Source organism: Pseudorca crassidens, chromosome 19 (assembly GCF_039906515.1).
Source record: "Pseudorca crassidens isolate mPseCra1 chromosome 19, mPseCra1.hap1, whole genome shotgun sequence".
Taxonomy (NCBI): domain Eukaryota; kingdom Metazoa; phylum Chordata; class Mammalia; order Artiodactyla; family Delphinidae; genus Pseudorca; species Pseudorca crassidens.
In genome coordinates this window covers 11266091-11285052 of record NC_090314.1, presented here as the reverse complement: position 1 = coordinate 11285052, position 18962 = coordinate 11266091, and the positions used below count along the sequence as shown (strand labels likewise).

Here is an 18962-nt window from a genome sequence, read left to right as displayed (position 1 = left end):
ATTTCAAAATTTACACTGATAAAATACTTTTATCAAATCTCCTGTTCATATCCCAGTTTTGTCAGTTGACAAATTTGATGTTGATACACTTTATAGCATTTTTATAATCCTATGAACTCTATAACCATATAGCAGTTTTAAAAACCCTTTGTACAGGCTCCAAACTAGAGGCAGGTATTGCATTTAATTGTCATATCTTTTTAGCTTCCTTTAATCTGGAACATTTCCTCAACCATTATTTGTCTTTTATGATATTGACATTTTTGAAGAATACAGGCTCCTCCCCTCTTTTCAGTAGAATGTTCCTTATTTTGTGTTTATCTCCTGTTTCCTTGGGATTAGATTGATGAAATGCACTCTCGGCTGGAACATACATAGATGAATATTGTGCAGTATTGCATCTGTGCAGTATTCCAAAGATGTAGTATTGTATCTTTCTCAGGTTATGATGTCTGGAGGGACACAATGTCTATCTGCCCCTCATTGGTTGACCAATGCTAGTCAAAGTGTTGTCCAATTTCTCCACTGTATAATCACTGCTTTTTTTATTGTTATTAATTTATTTTTGCTGTGCTGGGTCTTCGTTTCTGTGCGAGGGCTTTCTCTAGTTGTGGCAAGCGGGGGCTACTCTTCATTGCGGTGCGCGGGCCTCTCACTATCGCGGCCTCTCTTGTTGCGGAGCACAGGTTCCAGACGCGCAGGCTCGGTAGTTGTGGCTCGCGGGCTCTAGAGTGCAGGCTCAGTAGTTGTGGCGCACGGGCCTAGCTGCTCTGCGGCATGTGGGATACTCCCAGACCAGGGCTCGAACCAGTGTCCCCTGCATTAGCAGGCAGATTCTCAACCACTGCACCACCAGGGAAGCCCTAATAACTGCTTTTTATTTTTTTGCTCCCCCAAACTCATAAGCAATCGGTAGGGAGACACCTTAAGACATGCAAATACTCTGGGGACTTCCCTGGTGGTCCAGTGGTTAAGATTCGACGCTCCCAGTGCAGGGGATCCAGGTTCGATCCCTGGTCAGGGAACTAGATGCCGCTGGCAGCAATGCAGGCAATGAAGATCCCTGTGCCGCAACGAAGACCCCACACAGCCAAACAAATAAATACATATTTCAAAAAAAAAAGATATGCAAATATCCTGCTCCTCATCAAAATTTCTTCCTAGCTTTAGCATCCACTGATGATTCTTTCCTGATCCAATCTTTGCCATGATAGTTGGAAAATGATTCATTTAAAGTTTAAAATTGTGTTTTTATGTATGTTTTTAACCTGGAATTGATTTTGTAGTGTGAGATAGGGATCAAATTCTACCTCCTCCATCCGCCTCCTGTATGGCTAACTAATCAGCTCCATTTGTGGAAAAGCTGATAAGAAATGTCCACTCCTTCATACACCAAATTTCCATTTTTGCTGGGTTTGTTTCAGTAGTCTCTATTCTGTCCAATTGGTTTATTTGTTTATCCCTGCACCGATACTACAGTGTTTTAATTATTATAGTTTTGTAATAAATTTTGATATATAGTACGGCAAGTATCCCATTATATTCTTCTTTAAAATTGTCTTCTCCATTTTTGTCTTCCTGGCAATTATATTCATTGTCACAGATAATTTCCACAACAATCTTGGGAGAGATTAAGAAACTTTCCCAAGGTCACAAGGCCAATAAGGAGGAATTTGAACCCAGGCCTGCCCAAGGTCAGAGTTCTTTCCATTTCTTCCTGGGGTTCTGCCTACCCAAAGCCAAAGGGATGCTTACCTAGGCATGGAGAAGTGGAGGTCAGAGAATCAAGTGTGGGCAGGTGAGAGAAGGCAGGTATCAGACTGGGTTTGGGTTTGGTCTCTGAGTGTAGACTTTGCCAGCCAAGGGACTTGGTTCGGACTTGGCTGGCAGAACTGGAAACAAGATTGGAGGAAATGGGACCCCAGGACTGATCACCCACAGGTCTCCATGGGCACATCTTGCTGTTTCCCAGGCTGAGCAGGGTAATGTGGCAGCAGCCTGACAGGGGGACCTGCGGCTGCTTTTATGCTGGGGGTTATGGTGGGGGGCTTGGGACACAGGGAGGGGAAAGAATCTGGCTGGCTGCCTGGAAGCTAGGACAGAACCCACCCCAGGGAGCCCCATCCTCCACCAGCCCCTCCCTGCCTGCTTAAGAGACCCTAATCAGCTTGGGGAGATTAAGGGCTCTGGGCGGCTCTTCCCACACCCCCGCCCTGGGCCCTGGCAAAGGAGACCCGTGGGAGGGCGTCAGAAGGATCGGCCCTGTGACCCCGAGCCCCGGCCCTGGCCCGAGCCCCGGACTTTCCGGTGAGTGGCAGAGCCCCCTCCACACGGACTCCAGGTCCTTCCTGCCGGAAAGAGACCATGGAAGGGAATGGGAGTGTCCCCACTGACCCCTGACAGCTCTAAGAGGGGGAGAGGGGCAGACAAGGGGGAGCGGGAAGCAGAGCAAAACGGGGGGGAAAGGGGGTGCTTCCAGGCTATGCCCCTGACCCCATATAGTCGTCCAAGCCCGCGGAGGCGGGTGTGGAAGCATAGACAAGCCGTGGGTTAATTGGGCTTTGAGAACCTTGGGGGTTGCGGAGAGCCCTAAGAGAGCCCTGGGGGTCGCGTCCTCTCATGCTGCTCTGTTTATGCTCTCAGAAGCCGGCAATGACCGCCCGCGCCCTCCTCGCGGGTGGGCTTCGGGATCCCGGGCTCTGCGCCCCCACGCGGGAGGCTCCGTCTCCGCCCGGCCTTCCCCGGACGCCGTCCCGGCCCCGGCCTCTGCTGCGCCCCCTGCTGCTGCTGCTGCCGCTGCTGCTCCTGCCGCGCCCCGCCCTCTCCGCTGTGTTCACAGTTGGGGTGCTGGGCCCCTGGGCCTGCGACCCCATCTTCGCCCGTGCCCGCCCGGACCTGGCCGCCCGCCTGGCCGCCGCCCGCCTGAACCACGAAGCTGCCCTGGAGGACGGCCCCCGCTTCGAGGTCGCGCTGCTGCCCGAGCCGTGCCGGACGCCGGGCTCCCTGGGGGCGGTATCCTCCGCGCTCACCCGCGTCTCGGGCCTCGTGGGGCCGGTGAACCCCGCAGCCTGCCGGCCGGCGGAGCTACTAGCTCAAGAGGCGGGGATCGCCCTGGTTCCCTGGGGCTGCCCCGGAATGCGGGCGGCGGGCACCACGGCTCCCGCGGTGACGCCCGCGGCGGATGCGCTCTACGCCCTCCTGCGCGCGTTCCGCTGGGCGCACGTGGCCGTGGTCACCGCCCCCCAGGACCTGTGGGTGGAGGCGGGACGCGCACTTTCCACGGCGCTCAGGGCCCGGGGTCTGCCCGTTGCCCTGGTGACCTCTATGGAGCCCTCGGACCTGTCTGGAGCCCGGGAGGCCCTGAGGAGGGTCCAAGGTGGACCCAGAGTCAGAGGTAGGCTCCCCTGCAGGATGCGGGGGGGTCGGCCGTCCAGCGAGAAAAGGACAGAGCACCGAGCGGAGCCTCTGTGTCCGCAGCAGTGATCATGGTGATGCACTCGGTCCTGCTGGGCGGTGAGGAGCAGCGCTGCCTGCTGGAGGCTGCAGAGGAGCTGGGCTTGGCTGATGGGTCCCTGGTCTTCCTGCCCTTCGACACGCTGCACTACGCCTTGTCTCCAGGCCCGGACGCCTTGGCCGTGCTCGCCAACAGCTCACAGCTTCGCAAGGCCCACGATGCGGTGCTCACCCTCACGCGTCACTGTCCCCCGGGAGGCAGCGTGCTGGACAGTCTGCGCAGGGCCCAAGAGCATCAGGAGCTGCCCCCTGACCTCAATCTGCAGCAGGTAGAGGGACCAGGGAGGAGGGAAGAGGGGAAGAGAGCAGAGACTAGCCAAAAAGGGGAGATGGAGGCTGGAGGCAATGGGAAGAGAAGTGGATAGAGTCGATGGAATGAGAGGAGGATGCAGTCAATAGGAGGGAGTAGGAGGCCAGCAGGGAGAGAATAACCAGCAGCTCTGCATGTCCTGGGTGATGTAAAGGCTCTGGCCTTGCTTGGAGCAGCTTTGTGTATTGGAATTGCTTCCAGAGAGCTGGCAATGAGACCTCTCAAGGTCAGCTCCGAGGAGCAAACGCTAGCAAACTCTGCACTGCAGCATCTTTTCAGTCTACTTTAAAGTAAACCCACTTCCAACACGGCCGTGACATACAGTCTGTATTAAACAACCGGTGTTCTTAAGAGAGCAGGAAGGAGGGAGAATGCAGATCCAGCCTCCATGCCCAGTTCGGAGGTGTTTCCTCTGGGGCTTCACCTAGTGGTCTTAACTTTTTGAGAGCCTTACATCTTGTGAGAAGCAGAAAGGTCCCTAGGTGGAGCAAGGGCTTCTATAACCATCTAGATTCACAGCTTATTCCCATCAAGCAGCTAATATCCAGGATTCCCTGAGAACAGTGGTGAGATGGGATGGAGGACAGGTGGGGAAAAATAGAGGTGGGGGAAATGGTGGGGAAAACCCTCTTCAGTTCTCAGTAAGTAGCATAGCCTTCCACCTAGCTGCCCAAGTGAGACCCCTGGGAGTCACCCTTGATTCCTCTAACCCTTCCCCCAACATCCAGACACCAAGTTCTGTCATTTATGCTTCCCAAAGGTCATTTGAATCCATCTACTTTCTCCATCCTCACTGTCACACCCCTGGTTCAGGCCACAGCACCTCTGGTCCAAATCCCCAAATAAAATCTCCCAAGTGGTCTCTGCTTCAACGCTTACCTACCCCAGGCCCTTCTCCACCCAGCAATCAGAGTGAACTTCAGAAATCTGACACATCTGACTGTGTCACGCCCCCATCCAAAGTCTCCCAGTGGCTTCTCTTGCCCTGGATAGACACAGGTCTCTTCACTTGGTTTATCAGGTCTCACGTCTTCCTCTCTCTTCCTTCTTTCTTGAACTTCAGCCAGACCGAGCTACTTTGGGTTCCCCAGATGTGACCTTCTCTTTTGCTTCTGTGCTACTGGGTGTACTGTTCCCTCTCTCCTGTCCCTACACTCCCCCAGATATTTCGGATTCGTCCCCTGAGGGATGGTCACTTCTGGAAGCCTCTTCCTCCTCCCCCAGCCTGGGCTGGGCATCTTTTCTGTCTCCTCAGCTCCCTCAGTTACCCCTCCCCTCACTCCTTACACTGCATTAACATCCCTGTCTGTCTCTCCCCACCAGAGGAAAGATTCCTCGAGATAGGGACTCTGTCTTGTACCCTGATATATCCCTAGTGCTCTACACAGTGCCTGGCGCTGTGAGAGATGGGAACTGGGAATAATAGAGAAGCTCCGTGAGATCAGGTGGTTGCCTTGGGGAAAAGAAAAGACCTAAAGATAGAAAATAGAAGCCAACCAAAAGACGAGAAAGAAGGCTTTCAATGAATGGTAGGTAATGATTTTAAAAATATATGCAGGGCAACCAAAAGGAGAGGGAAGAGAGGAGATGTAGGTATTGGAGTTAGAAGTGACAAGTGATAAGAAGAGCGTAAGAATACTGAAAAGAGGAAAGGGCAGTGGTAAAAAGGGGTGGGATAGACAATTGGGGAGAGAGGAAGAGAGAGCCAATGAGGAGAGATATGGAACCACTAACTAGGAGGTGTGAACAGTCAAAACACACAGGGCTTGAAGGACTCGAAGGGCCCAGTGAAAGGATAAGCGGAGACAGTAAGTCCCCGTCTATTTACGGGCCGTGACCCCGAAACCTGAACCCCCTACCCTTCCTCCCCAGGTATCCCCTCTCTTCGGCACCATCTATGACTCGGTCTTCTTGTTGGCCGGGGGCGTGGCGCGAGCACGGGCGGCTGCAGGTGGCGGCTGGGTGTCCGGAGCAGCCGTGGCCCGCCACGTCCGGGATGCCCAGGTCCCCGGCTTCTGTGGGGCCCTGGGAGGAGCCGAGGAGCCCTCCTTTGTGCTGCTGGACACGGATGCAGCCGGGGACCGGCTGTTCACCACATACGTGCTGAACCCCACCCGGGGCTTCTTCCGCTCCGCCGGAACCCCGGTGCATTTTCCTAGAGGGGGACGGGGGCCTGGGCCCGACCCCTCGTGTTGGTTCGACCCAGACGTCATCTGCAACGGAGGTGAGGGCGAACATCCCAGCCCACACTGGGACAGTGACCATGAACCCTCCACAAAGTGGTGAAAGAGAGTGAACTCTCATCCTGTAACTCCTGTTGGAGGCCCTTCCAGGTCCTCCTCAGAGACCCCTGTCTTGTGCAGGACCCCTGTCTTGCCGAGCCCCTGGAGCCCTCTTGGAACCTTTCTAGCATTCCCAGACCACCCCCCGCCCCGCCCTTTGCAGGACCCCATGACCTTTCCCTAGATCCTGTTATGGGCTCCCATCCCCCTTTTCTGGAGCCTCCAAGATTTGACGTGACCGCATTCTTCCCTAGAGAGCAGCGGTCCCTAACCTTTTTGGCAGCAGGGACCTGTTGCGTGGACGACAGTTTTTCCACGGACTGGGGTGGGGCGGGGGGGTATTCAGGCGGTGATGCCAGCTATGGGCAGCGGCAGATGAAGCTTCGCTCACTCACGCCGCTCACCTCCTGCTGTGTGGCCGGGTTCCTAATAGGTCTGCGGCCCGGGGGCTGGGGACCTCTGCTAGAGAGGACGCCTCCCCTCTGCTACAGTCCTCAGCATCTCTCCTCTCACTGCCCCTCCAGGAGTGGAGCCCGGCGTCGTCTTTATTGGCTTCCTCCTGGTGGTTTTGATGGGGCTGACAGGGGCCTTCCTGGCCCATTATTTTAGGTGAGTAGGGTAAGTAGGAGAGGAGCTTGGCTCTCCACCTGCCAGAAATGCAACTGTGCAGCAGGCTGGGCCCACCCAAGAGTAGAAGGAGGGAGGATGTCTTTTGGAGAGGGGGAGAAGGAAGGAGTCTTGGAGGGCTGGCGGAGTCCCAGGGGGGGTCTGGTTTGCGGATGACTGCCCTCCCCTGAGCCAGCATTTTCCCCCACTGGCTTCCTCTCATGGACCTTGGTCCCCTTTGCGAAGATGACCTCCTTTCTCTACCAGGCACCGGCTACTTCACATCCAAATGGTCTCCGGCCCCAACAAGATCATCCTGACTCTGGATGACGTCACCTTCCTCCCCCCGCAGAGGAGCAGCTCTCGGAAGGTAGGGGAGGAGGGGAGCCAGGACCCAGCTGTCCTCCCCTATATGTTCGGTCCCCTGCCTGGGCCAGCCCTCACCCCAGCCCCCACCTGGGAAGGCCTGGTTTCTGCCTTCGCTCCATCCCAGGTCTGAGTGCTGGGATCAACGCCCTCATGTGTGCAATGAGGATAACAGCCCCTGTCCTGACCGCTTTCCTTGGATAGGGTGAAGCTCCAACAGAAAATGAATATGTTTGTTTTGTAAGCTCTGAAGTGTCGTGTACTTGGGAAGTAATGTCATTATCACCTTCCCGAACTAAGATTTCTTCCCTTCCCCTCTTTAATCCCCAGATTTAAGCCTGACCTCAACCCAGGACTCTGACCCCATAGTATATTTTGACCCCACGCACTGACCTCTACCCTCCAGGTGGCCCAGGGGAGTCGATGGAGTCTGGCCGCCCGCAGCTTGTCAGACGTTCGCAGCATCCACAGCCAGAGCCCGGATTACACCAACATTGGCCTCTATGAGGTGAGCCTGAGACCCGGGCAGGCCGGGCTCCGTTCCTGGAGTTGCGTCGTATCTTGCGGAGTCCAGGAAATGGGGGTAGGAGCCCAGAATGGGAACTAGGGAGAGTTCATGGATTCCTCCTCAAAGGGGAGCATCTGGGAATCCTTCCTGCTGGGGGATTTTCCCTTAGCCATTATCCGGGTGAGGGCTCTTCAAAGGCTAATCACAGTGGCCTAAAGACTAGAGGCCTGAGGGTGGGGAGTTTGATGGGACCAGCATGTAGCCTGAAGAGGCCACTGAGGTCATCGTCCTCCCCCTCAGTGCTCCAAGCCTTTGGGTTACTGAAGGGCACAGGCCTCCCTGGAGAGATTGAGACAGAGGTTCATCTGGGAAGTGATCTCATGGTCACAAAGAGGACTTTTCCAGGATTGGATTGTTCAGGAAGGGGCTTCCAGACTGAGCTAATCTCTGACTCAAGCCAGACCCATGTCTTGGCCCCAGCCAGCACCTCTACCCCAATCAGATCACACTCTGGAGCAGCAAGACTTAGAGGGGAAAAAGAAAGTCACAAAAGGGCATTAGGACATTAACCACGGGGTCAGCAGATCTGAATGTGGTGGGATGGGTGGGAGATAATGAGAACAGATTCAGAGAGCGCTGGGAGAGAGCTCCACTAATGAAGAGGGAGTGGAGATGTAGAGCTCTTGGGTGTCATGTCGTGGAGAGAATGCAGAGACTCCTAGTATGTCACCTAGAGGCCATTGCAGCCATTTCCCAGTAGAACACTATTGTCGTTTTGGGCAGGACCCTATGCCTTGAAGAATGTTTAGCGCCACTTGTCTCTGACTCTGTCCACTGATCACAGCCCCCAGTTTTTGTGACAATTAAAAATGTCTCCACATTTATTTCCAAATCTTCTTTAGGGGTCAGTACCAAACCCCCAGAATTCCCTCCTAGTCCAAATCCTTTATCAACAGGCAAGGCCAACTACATAATCTGCAAGGTCTAGGGCAAAATAAAAATGAGGTGCCCTTTGTTCATTCAGGATGACAGCAGCAGATCACTGAGCCAAGCTCAGGCCCTTCTGAGCACGGGGCCCTGGGGGACTGCATGGGTCGCACGCCCATGAACTGGCCCTGCGGACAGCTGAGGACAGTGAGGCCCAGAGCCTGCAGGGGAGCTGTCTATCCTTCACCGTTAGTCTGTAATAACGCGTGATCTACCCAGACTCCTTGACGCCCACCACAGTGCTCTCTTATGGCAGCGGGGGGTGATGAGGGCTGTGATTTCAATGACACTTGTGGTGGTGATGGCTCACTTAATAGGGCTGTTGGTGAGCGCATCTGGCGTGGTGAGGACAGCCTCTGCGTCTCTCTTTCCCACGGGCGGGCTCTCACGCAGCTGGCTGTGAAGTGGGCTGGCAGACGTTATACCCCTTGTTCCTGAAGCTCTTTGTCACATGGAAGATGGGTTCTGGGGCAGGGAGCCAAGGGAAACACAGGGGCTCTCTACGGCTCCTCACATCATGGGGTTTTGAGAAACAGAGTTCCCTACTCCTGTCTCTGCTCCAGGGAGACTGGGTTTGGCTGAAGAAATTCCCGGGGGAACAGCACATAGCTATCCGCCCAGCGACCAAGATGGCCTTCTCCAAGGTGAGAGTGGGCCTGTGATGGGGTGTGAGGTGGCCATCGTTTCCTCCCTCCTTGCCTTCTCTTTGCAGCTGAGTCCAAGTAGACCCCACTGTGGCAGGGACGACGAAGAGCTCTCAGTGAAGTGTCCCCTCCTCTCTAAAGCAGGTTTCTTATCGTGCTCTCCTATAACACTAGTTCTTTCCTTGGAGGTGTTGATCATGATTTGTAATTGTTCACCTGTGTGTGCTTGCTTATTTCTTATCTGCCTCCCTCCCTGCACTGTAAGCTGAGTGAGGGCTTTTCCCCTTCCCCCTCCATTGTATTAATATTTCCAGCACCCAGCACAGTGTCTGGAACATTAGAGACATCCAGTGAATGTTTGTTGAGTGAATGCTAGAAAATAAATGGGTTTCCAGTTCTGTCAGGCTGCTTGCACAGAATGGCCTAGTTGGTGCATACTGAGTGACGTGGAAAGTTGGCAAGGAGGCTATAAACTGGCTTATTCTGGTCATTCCAACCTTAGTGCCCCTCTTACCCCTAACACCATACAGCCTTGGCCTGGCCTCCTTCCCGGATGCCTCCACACAAGCTCTTGGTCACAGCTGCAGAATGACTTAAGTCATTAAGTGGGCTACCAGTTGTCAACGGACTAAATCACCGTTTAACAACAGGCATTAAGATGAAAAGAAGCCCCTTGTTGGACCAAAGAAAAACTAGAAAGGGCACCAGTCACCCACTAGCCCTCATTTTCCCAGCCAGACTGTGAGGGCCTCTGTCCCACCAAGTGGGTGTGGCCTTGTTGCTGGCTTCTCTGGGACACAGCTCAACTAGTTAGTCCTTCTTCCTTAACATGGCGGGGGGGGGGGGGGGGGCAGGGCGGGGGGTGCCTCTATCTGGCACAATGATGTAACAAGCAAAGCAGCCCTGGGCTGAGTCACCAGCATAAGCCACTTCTGGTGATTTTTGAAAGCACTGCAGTGTCTGCCTGATTCTCCCCCCAAGGGACGGTTATATCAGAAGTTGGGGGTGGGGGGCGGTGAGTACCAGGAGCTTTTCCTTCATGACGTGTTTTCCCTTAAGACCCAGGAAGTTCAAAGTCTTATGGTTAATAAATCAGAAACTGCCTGGGTCCTGATTTGCCAGCGCAAAATTGTCTTTTCATTCATAACTTTAAGTTAACACCACGTTCAGCGTCTGCACGGTGGCCTTTGACTGTGTTGTCTTTCCTAGAGAGAGAAGGTATCTGTAGAAGGAAGCCCCTACATTCCCTATAGACCTCTCCACTCACCATTTTTACCCCATCCTCCAATCAAAAACAGACCTGAAGAACAGCCTCCTCCGCACCTCGCTCCCAAAACAGCAAATGCCTGTTAATTCCCACCCCCTCCCCCAGATCCGGGAGCTCCGGCATGAGAACGTGGCTCTCTACCTGGGGCTCTTCCTGGCGGGGGGAGCTGGCGGTGCCGCGGCCCCCGGGGAAGGGATGCTGGCTGTGGTCTCAGAGCACTGTGCCCGTGGCTCCCTCCAAGACCTCCTCGCTCAGAGAGACATAAAGCTGGACTGGATGTTCAAGTCCTCCCTCCTACTGGACCTCATCAAGGTGTGCGTGTCGGGGTGGGACCGGGTGGGCTGCGGCGGGGAGGAGCCGGCGGGGGGAACCGCGTGGGCTGAGGCTGCCCCTGACGCCACTCCTTCCAGGGAATAAGGTATCTGCACCATCGAGGCGTGGCCCACGGGCGGCTGAAGTCACGGAACTGCGTGGTGGACGGGAGGTTCGTGCTTAAAGTCACCGACCACGGTCATGGGCGACTGCTGGAAGCGCAGAGGGTGTTACCGGAGCCTCCCAGCGCGGAGGGTAGGATTCCCCGGCTGCCTCCCGGGCGGCCGAGCAGCCCCCGCACCCCCGTTGTTTCAAGGCCCTCTCCTTTCCTCCTTCCCTCGCACTCTCTCCATCCCACACCCACCGGACGGGACTCCTGCCGCGGAGGAGATCTTGTGACCTCTGAGATGAAGGGGGTCTGGCTCCATGACTGGGGAGGCGGGGAGTCGTTAGGGGGCGGGACTTGTGCCTGAGGGGCGGAGCTCCTGTCCTTTGGGGGGGGGTCTGCTTCTAGTGAGGCTTTGCCTAAGGGCGGGGCTTGTGCCCAAGGGACCTAGTCTGCTCTCGGCACCAATTTGTCTAAAGGGTGGGTCCTATTTGTGAGGGCCCGGCTTTCTGAGACCTGCTCTGGGATTCTGGTAGTTTCTCCTGGGGATCACTGCGGGCAGCAGGGCCAGACTGAGGCTGGGGAGTTGAGCGGGTGCGAGCCTGGGCTTTCTGGTGAGGGTGTGGGGGGGTCTGTCCCTAGCGCCTCTATGGCCCTCCGCGTGCCCACGCCCCCTTCCCCGACCCCAGACCAGCTATGGACAGCCCCGGAGCTGCTTCGGGACCCGGCCCTGGAGCGCCGGGGAACGCTGGCCGGCGACGTCTTCAGTCTGGGCATCATCATGCAAGAGGTCGTGTGCCGCAGCGCCCCTTACGCCATGCTGGAGCTGACTCCCGAGGGTACGGCCGCCCTCGCCTGGCCTTTGGACTAGAAAGACACCCTGCTGTTAGGCAGAGACCCAGCCTCGCTCGGTGCTGAGACTTAACTTATGTGGGACTCCCTAGAGCTGAGTTCTGAAGGGTCAGGGCTGTAGAGAGCCAAGCATCAGGATGGGAGGGGCGGCCAGCACCCAGACGTCATGTGGTTTCCTCTGTCCCGACCCTGGACCCAGCCTGCTGCCCCAACGGTGGTAGCAAGCTCCTCTCTGGTTCTTAGGGGCCCCAGGGAGGCAGCACCATAGGGGGAAGGGGGAAACAGAGCAGACGGATCTGGTTCAGATCTATATTATCACGTGTAGGATACAGCATGCTACTCGATCACTCTAACCCTCACTTGTCTTATGTGCAATAAATGTCAGTCTCTTTGCCTGGCCCCTCCTACTGCCCCCTGGCCCCCAGGGTTCAGGGTCCTGTTGCTCCCAGCAACACCTCCCACACTACACTTCCCCACCTACTGAAGCTTCCCCTTCCAGCCCCCTCCTCTTGAGTTTCAACAATCAGGCCAGAGTCAGAGGTGGCTTCTGTTCCGGCACACCCCCTCTCTTGTTCCCTTCATGCCTCCAGAAGTGGTGAAGAGGGTACAGAGCCCCCCTCCGCTGTGTCGGCCCTCGGTGTCCATGGACCAGGCGCCCATGGAGTGCATCCAGCTGATGAAACAGTGCTGGGCAGAGCAGCCGGAACTTCGGCCCTCCATGGACCGCACCTTCGAGCTGGTCAGGGACTGGGCTGGGCAAGGACTGGGCTGGCCGTTTGCCAACAACTTGGGGTGGGGGAGGGGAGGCTGCAGGAAGGCAAGCTGGCAGGATCTCTGACCTTCCAGGCTACTTCCTAAGGGGTCGTCTGAGGATTAAGGGTTTGGTGGGGACAGAATTAGAATGGGGGCTGTGGAGGCCTTTGGAGTGGAAGATGGATCTCTGGGCGGGAGAAATATTTAATTCAATTCAAATTACATTTATTGAGTATGTGTTTGGCCTAGTGAGGGAGAAGGACCCTTGGCCTGGGAGTCCAAAGACTGGGCTGGTTCCAGCGCCTTGTCAGTTGCTAACAGAACAGGTGACCTCCTAATAACGTGTGAAAACACAGTGCCCAGCACAGGGCAGCACGGGCTTGATGGGTATAGATGAAAGGGGGTGGGGGCGGAGGATCAGGAATAATACAGCCCCATGAGAGGGGCATGGCAGGCCAGGTCCTCAGCAGCCCCACCAGCTTCCTCTTCCTACTAGTTCAAGAGCATCAACAAGGGCCGGAAGATGAACATCATTGACTCGATGCTGCGGATGCTGGAGCAGTACTCCAGCAACCTGGAGGACCTGATCCGGGAGCGCACTGAGGAGCTGGAGCTGGAAAAGCAGAAGACAGACCGGCTGCTCACACAGATGCTGCCTCCGTGGGTGCCTATGGGGAGAGGTGGGTGGGGAGGACAGCTGGAATCCAGCCAGACTGGGGCGGCCTCCAGGTGAGCTCACCACCTGCCATCCCCAGGTCTGTGGCTGAGGCGCTGAAGATGGGGACACCTGTGGAGCCCGAGTATTTCGAGGAGGTGACACTGTACTTCAGTGACATTGTGGGTTTCACCACCATCTCAGCCATGAGTGAGCCCATCGAAGTGGTGGACCTGCTCAATGACCTCTACACACTCTTTGACGCCATCATCGGCTCCCATGATGTCTACAAGGTGGGGTGTGTAGGGGGCAAGCCCTCCTTCAGCTTCTCCGGCCCCCGCCCCCCTGCCCGAGGTCACCAGCACGATCCTCTTTCCCAGCCCTCCTGTCCCTTTTCTCCTCTGCCGGTCCCCAGCTCAGTCCCCCAGCTGGAAGGCTCCCCAGGATCTCTGCACTCACCCCAGTTTAGGCCTCCCGACAAGGGACATTGGCATTGGCGGGGTGCTCAGTACTGAATTCTCTCCTCAGGTGGAGACAATCGGGGACGCCTATATGGTGGCCTCAGGGCTGCCCCAACGGAACGGGCAGCGGCATGCAGCAGAGATCGCCAACATGGCTCTGGACATCCTCAGTGCCGTGGGCACCTTCCGCATGCGGCACATGCCCGAGGTGCCCGTGCGCATCCGCATCGGCCTGCACTCGGGTAACTCCGCGCCTTCCCGGGCTCTCCAGCCCATCTCCCTCGTTAGGGCCGGGCTCCAGGTTTCCTAGATGGGAGGCAAACTCGTGGAGTGGGTGGGGGCGGGGACTTGTCTTGAAGCCACCTTTTAACAGCAGGCACCGCACTGTAATTGGGAGGGTACGCTTGAGAGGGTTTCTTTGGGAAGCCAGTGGAGATTATGCAGTGCTAAAGGCCCCCTGGAGCCCTAGGTGCCACCCAGCCGCCAGCAGGCCAGCTTCAGCGCAGGCCAGCCAGCCCACCGACGCAGCGTGTCTCCACAGGCCCGTGCGTGGCGGGCGTGGTGGGCCTCACCATGCCGCGGTACTGCCTGTTTGGGGACACGGTCAACACCGCCTCGCGCATGGAGTCCACCGGGCTGCGTGAGTGTGACGGGGCGGGAGGGGCGGGGAGGGGGCGCGGGAGGGGTGTCCTGAGCTCACGGTGTCCTCTGAGCTCATGGTGTCCCCTGCCGTCCCAGCTTACCGCATCCACGTGAACCGGAGCACCGTGGAGATTCTCTGCGCCCTAAACGAGGGCTTCCAGACCGAGGTGCGGGGTCGCACGGAGCTGAAGGTGAGGTCGGGCTGGAAGACGCAACTCGCCACGCCCGATTCCACTGAGACCTCGAGATCCACCGGCCCTCACCTCAGTCCGCCTGAGTCCTTCCCTCCCCCGTGTCTCCCCAGGGCAAGGGCTGCGAGGAAACGTACTGGCTGGTGGGCAGACGCGGCTTCGACAAGCCCATCCCCAAACCGCCTGACCTGCAACCGGGGTGAGGATCCGGCCTTCACGTGCCATGACCGAGTTAGTCCCTCCATGCCCTCCCTCCCCTCCTGCCCTGCACTGGACCCTACCCTCCTACTGCCTATCCTCCCTCCATGAGGCCGCCCCTCCCTTCGCCACAGGGCCAGCAACCACGGCATCAGCTTGCAGAGTATCCCGCCTGAGCGGCGCCAGAAGCTGGAGAAGGCGAGGCCGGGCCAGTTTTCCGGAAAGTGAGGCTGGGCCTGGGACAAGGTACTGCCCCCTTGGCTCCCACGCCCCACAGACCCCGGGGGCTACACACATGCTTCCTGGAGGACGGGCACCTCTTCCCCAGCCTGAGGACCTAGCCCTGCCTGCCTGCAGAACGTCCCACTCAAGCCAGGTGTCCCCGTCCTTCTCTGACTTGGTGAGCCCAGGCTGGTTCCTAAACCCAGGGATTTCCCAGCCACAGGGACCCTGGTTCGGTAGGTCTGGAGTGGGCCAGGAGTCCAGACTCGAGAATGACTCTCCCCTACTGAGGTGAACCCCTGTGACCCCTTTCCATGGTTTCCCTCTGAAACACTCCTCTCTCCCTCAGGATTATTCCAGAAGGTCCTTTTCCTGAAAGTTGCTGCTGTAGGTGACCAAAAGTCTGGCTAATACCAGTGGCTTCCGTCCAGCTCTGCCTCAAAGGATTCTGAGCCTTTGCAAGAGCTGGTTGCAAACCAGCTGTGTGACCCTGGGAAAGTCTCATGCACTCTCTGGGCTTGGTTTCCCCTCCGTGGTAAAATGAAGAGTGGCCTACCTAGGTGGTTTCCATACCCTCCGGCCCTGACAGCTGGCCTTCAGAATGGTTGGCCTTGGGGTACAGGGCACTGGGCACGTGGCCTCCAGCCCCAGTGACCCTGAGCCCATCAGAAAGGCCCCAGGAAGGAGGATCTGGGATTGGATGTCCCAACCCCAGAGGAGGTGGAGACCACCTATTCCACCAGAGCAGGGGTGTCGTGTGGCCTGAGGATTTGAGGGCTTCTCCATCCCCCTCCTTCTTCTGTGGCATAACCACATACTTTGCCCAAGTGCAGAGAAAAGCTTGTTGCAAAGCTTTGGGGAAACGAAGGTAAACAAACTCCACAAAACCTCTCCTAACCAGAACACCCAGGAATAGTAGTATTCTCTGTTTAACCGGGCGCCGCTGAGCAGGCAGTTGAACAGAAAATCCTCCCAGCTTAGATCTTTGCGTCAAGTATCAACCCCTCCCATCCCAGTAAGTCCCCAGGTAAAGCTTCTTTTGTGGAACTCTGATGTCCCAGAGCCTGAGCCTTGGCATATTGGACTCTGGGTGGCCTTCGCCATTGCTGCAGAACTTGGCAGAAGTTAGCAGCAGCTGTAGCCAACGCAGGCTGTCACTAGGTGGTGAGCCTCCAGTCCCTGGAGATGTGCAAGCAGAACTGGAGACCTCTTTGAGCAGGGAGAGAACGGTCAGAGGGACTTCCTAGGCGGAAGGATGAACTAAATCCTCACCACACAGTGTGGTAGGTAGGCCAGCAGCAGCGACATCGCCTGGGAGCTTGGTAGCAACGCAGAATCTCAGGCCCAGGCGTATTGCAACAGAATCTACACCCTAACAGAGTTCCTTCAGAGTATTTCTATGCACGTTAAAGTTTCTGAGTCAGAGAACTAAAGGATCCTAGGATCCCTAAAATCTCAGAACTGCTAAGATTTCATAAAAACCAGCCTAGAAACTAGCCCTGAGACTTGTTTCGTTTGATCAATGAAGTGGTTTTGTTTTTGTTTTGAGCTAACATTTAGAAATCAAGAGCTACCACATTGTAAACATGGCTGCCAAATTTCCCTCTTCTCTGAAATCAAAGCCCCGCAGGGGCGATTGCTGACTTCCTGCTGGAGCGAAAGAGTCTCTCCAGGGTTTCGCTTTTCTGTTCTCACCACGGGGAGTGGAGTGCCCACCCCTCCCCGTGGACTCCGAGACACCAAGATTTTCTGAACATCTCTTATGTACCTGTCCAGAGCCTGTAGACGTTAGACCTCAGGACTCCGGAGTAGCTGATGTTAGGATTACAGGCACTGCTGGAGATCGCTTTGCCTGGCTCGTAAAGTCCACAAGTTCAATGGTTGCCCCTCCTTCCTAAAGGTAGAGGAAGAACAGACAAGATACCTAGAATCCAGCACTTGTAGGTTCTGGTTACTAAGGTGGTGCTGCTATAGTGAGTAATATAGTATAGTTTAAAGAACATTTTTAACCGAGTTCAGAGATGATGAATTAAAGATTTTTTTAAAAACCCTGATGCACACACACACAAGATATTTTTAAAATTATGTACATTCTTAAACATCTCTCTTCAGATTTTCTCTGTACTTAGGCCCCAGGAATCAAGGGCAGGCTCGGAGCTTCCGGAAAGAATTGGCCTGGGATTAGGTGCAGGAGGATTAGTGTGGACAGGCTGGGGCAAGGCACCCCCAGAGGGGGAGGAGTATGACCTGGGGCCCAAACCCAGTTTGGGGCAGAGGCGGGGCGGGCAGGGCTGAGCGGATCCCTTCCCACCCTCAACTCAGCCTTGTTCCTGGGACTCAGTCTCAAAGGCAAGTGACAGGGGGGAGGAGCTGGTAAAGGAGAGGCCTGTCCTCCTCCCCAGCCAGGAGAACGCAGGACCACCCGCCCCAGAGAGCTGGTGGGAGAAGAGGAGGGAAACAGCTAAGCCCCAGTCTCCTTTCTGCCCTTAGTCTCCTCTCTCTGCCGGGCAGTTTCTCCTTGCCTTTCTCCTCCATTTCCGTGGAACCTTTTCTCCTGGGCCCAGTCAGTCTCCTAGAGCCCAGCTGCCCTCAGACCCAAGTCCTCTCCACCTGGTCACCCCTCTTGTTCCGGGGACCCGGGCAATTCCCAGCCCAGAGAGCACCCAGCTTGGCCACTAGGCACCCCTCACCCTCAGACGTGTTTACACTACCTCGGCCAGCTGGCCTGTGCCAGGAGCCCACGCTCGGGGTGGCCTTGCCTTCGGGATGGCTCTGTCGCCAGGAGCAGCGCTGGCCAAAGCAGGGACCTCCCGCAGCTCTGCTGCTGCTTCCATCCCATAGCCGGGACGCCGCACCCTGACCCAGGGCTCACCTGGCCCCTTTGTCTGTGCTGCTCCTCAGGGTCGGGGCCCTGCTCCCCATCCCCACCTGCAGTGGACCCCCGACACCCCCCTTTGGGGGACCTGTGACACTGCGTTGTGGGACCGCGTTCACCGAGATCTGGACTGTGCGCTGTGGACACCAGGCCGTGTGCCGTGGTGCTGGGTCCTGGCAGGGTGGGGGCTGGAATAAAGGTGTGCTTTCTTCCAGTCCACGGTGTGTGGTCCTTTTGGCCTGGGTGGCCCGAACACCCCCATCCCCGGAGGGCTCGAACCTGGCATCGCCATGGAGGGCTTCAGATAAGGGGTGAACCTTAGAGATGACCCAGGCAGGGGGAGATGAACTGGGGTCAGCAACCCCCCGCCCAGAAACCCCTCTGCTCAGGGGATCTGCTCTGAGGGAACCAAGCAGGGAAGCTACAGGCCTTTCAGGCTTCTAGAAAAGACCAGGGTCTCTGAGGCTCTGGAAGTGGGTGGTGTGGCCTCATCCCTTGGTCATAGGCAGGAGAGAGGAAGGAAAAGAAGAGCAGAGCTTGTCTACGGCCAGGACCCAGGAACCGTGGAGGCCAGAGTCCGATTCTGAGGTAAGGGGGCCCCCAAATGGGGAAGTTGAGGTCCACTGATCTCTGGACAAGACCTCACCAAAACCCACACTCTACCTCCGACCCTTCCAGAGCCTACCACTGGCACATTAGAAGAGGAGAGAACATCCCAAAGCCACCCATGGGTGACCAGCCCATTGGTCATCTATTTTCTTTGAGCCCAGCTATCCCGGCCCCAGGCTCAATGTTTCTGACATGATGACTCGTGATGGACGTCGGGTGTTCTGCCTTCCTAGCAGCCGTCTGCTCCATGATGGGCAACCATCCCTGCCCCACTCTCAGTCCCTGTGGAACTGACCCCAGACCTCCCTCCAGTCCTGCCCAATCGCTCCATCCCTCTGGCCACAGGGATTGCTTCAAGGACAGGCAGGTGACCCAGTCGAAGCAAACAAGGTTTCGTGCTGAGACATTGCTAGAAGCCAAGGGCAGAAGTTGCATCTCTTCTCTGGGGTTGCTGAGAGGATGTGACTCTGAGTGGTTTTGCCACCACAAAGAAGGAGCAGAACCGACAGATGGGCAGTGACTAAGTCCTGCTGCCACTTGTTTGAGCCTCTACCCTTCACTAGGCTTAACCAGTTCCTGCTAGTCCAGTACGATGGGATAGCA

General features: G+C 56.4%; 1 protein-coding gene across 3 annotated transcripts; it reads left to right on the top strand.

Annotated features, from left to right (window-relative positions):
- The first annotated feature begins 2637 nt into the window (after positions 1-2637).
- On the top strand, positions 2638-16929 carry GUCY2D (guanylate cyclase 2D, retinal). 3 transcript variants are annotated; one of them, XM_067714265.1, is made up of 19 exons: positions 2638-3394; positions 3478-3782; positions 5696-6047; positions 6630-6714; positions 6979-7081; positions 7484-7585; positions 9136-9216; positions 10589-10795; positions 10894-11050; positions 11591-11740; positions 12344-12492; positions 13003-13166; positions 13262-13454; positions 13690-13864; positions 14164-14262; positions 14361-14455; positions 14569-14654; positions 14788-14899; positions 15225-16929. In XM_067714265.1, exons 1-18 carry the CDS (start codon positions 2653-2655, stop codon positions 14879-14881), a joined length of 3339 nt encoding a protein of 1112 aa, XP_067570366.1. In that variant the 5' UTR covers positions 2638-2652; the 3' UTR covers positions 14882-14899; positions 15225-16929. The 3 variants fall into 3 exon arrangements, with proteins under 3 accessions (XP_067570366.1, XP_067570367.1, XP_067570365.1); XM_067714266.1 differs by lacking the exon at positions 11591-11740; XM_067714264.1 differs by having other exon boundaries at positions 14361-14654; positions 14788-16929.
- Positions 16930-18962: the final 2033 nt, after the last annotated feature.

Excerpts from the sequence above, each read along its gene's own strand:
- GUCY2D (XM_067714264.1), top strand. The coding sequence starts at position 2,653 with ATGACCGCCCGCGCCCTCCTCGCGGGTGGGCTTCGGGATCCCGGGCTC. Across the intron at positions 3,395-3,477 it reads AGGTGGACCCAGAGTCAGAG|CAGTGATCATGGTGATGCAC; the intron begins GTAGGCTCCCCT and ends CTGTGTCCGCAG. Across the intron at positions 6,048-6,629 it reads AGACGTCATCTGCAACGGAG|GAGTGGAGCCCGGCGTCGTC; the intron begins GTGAGGGCGAAC and ends CTGCCCCTCCAG.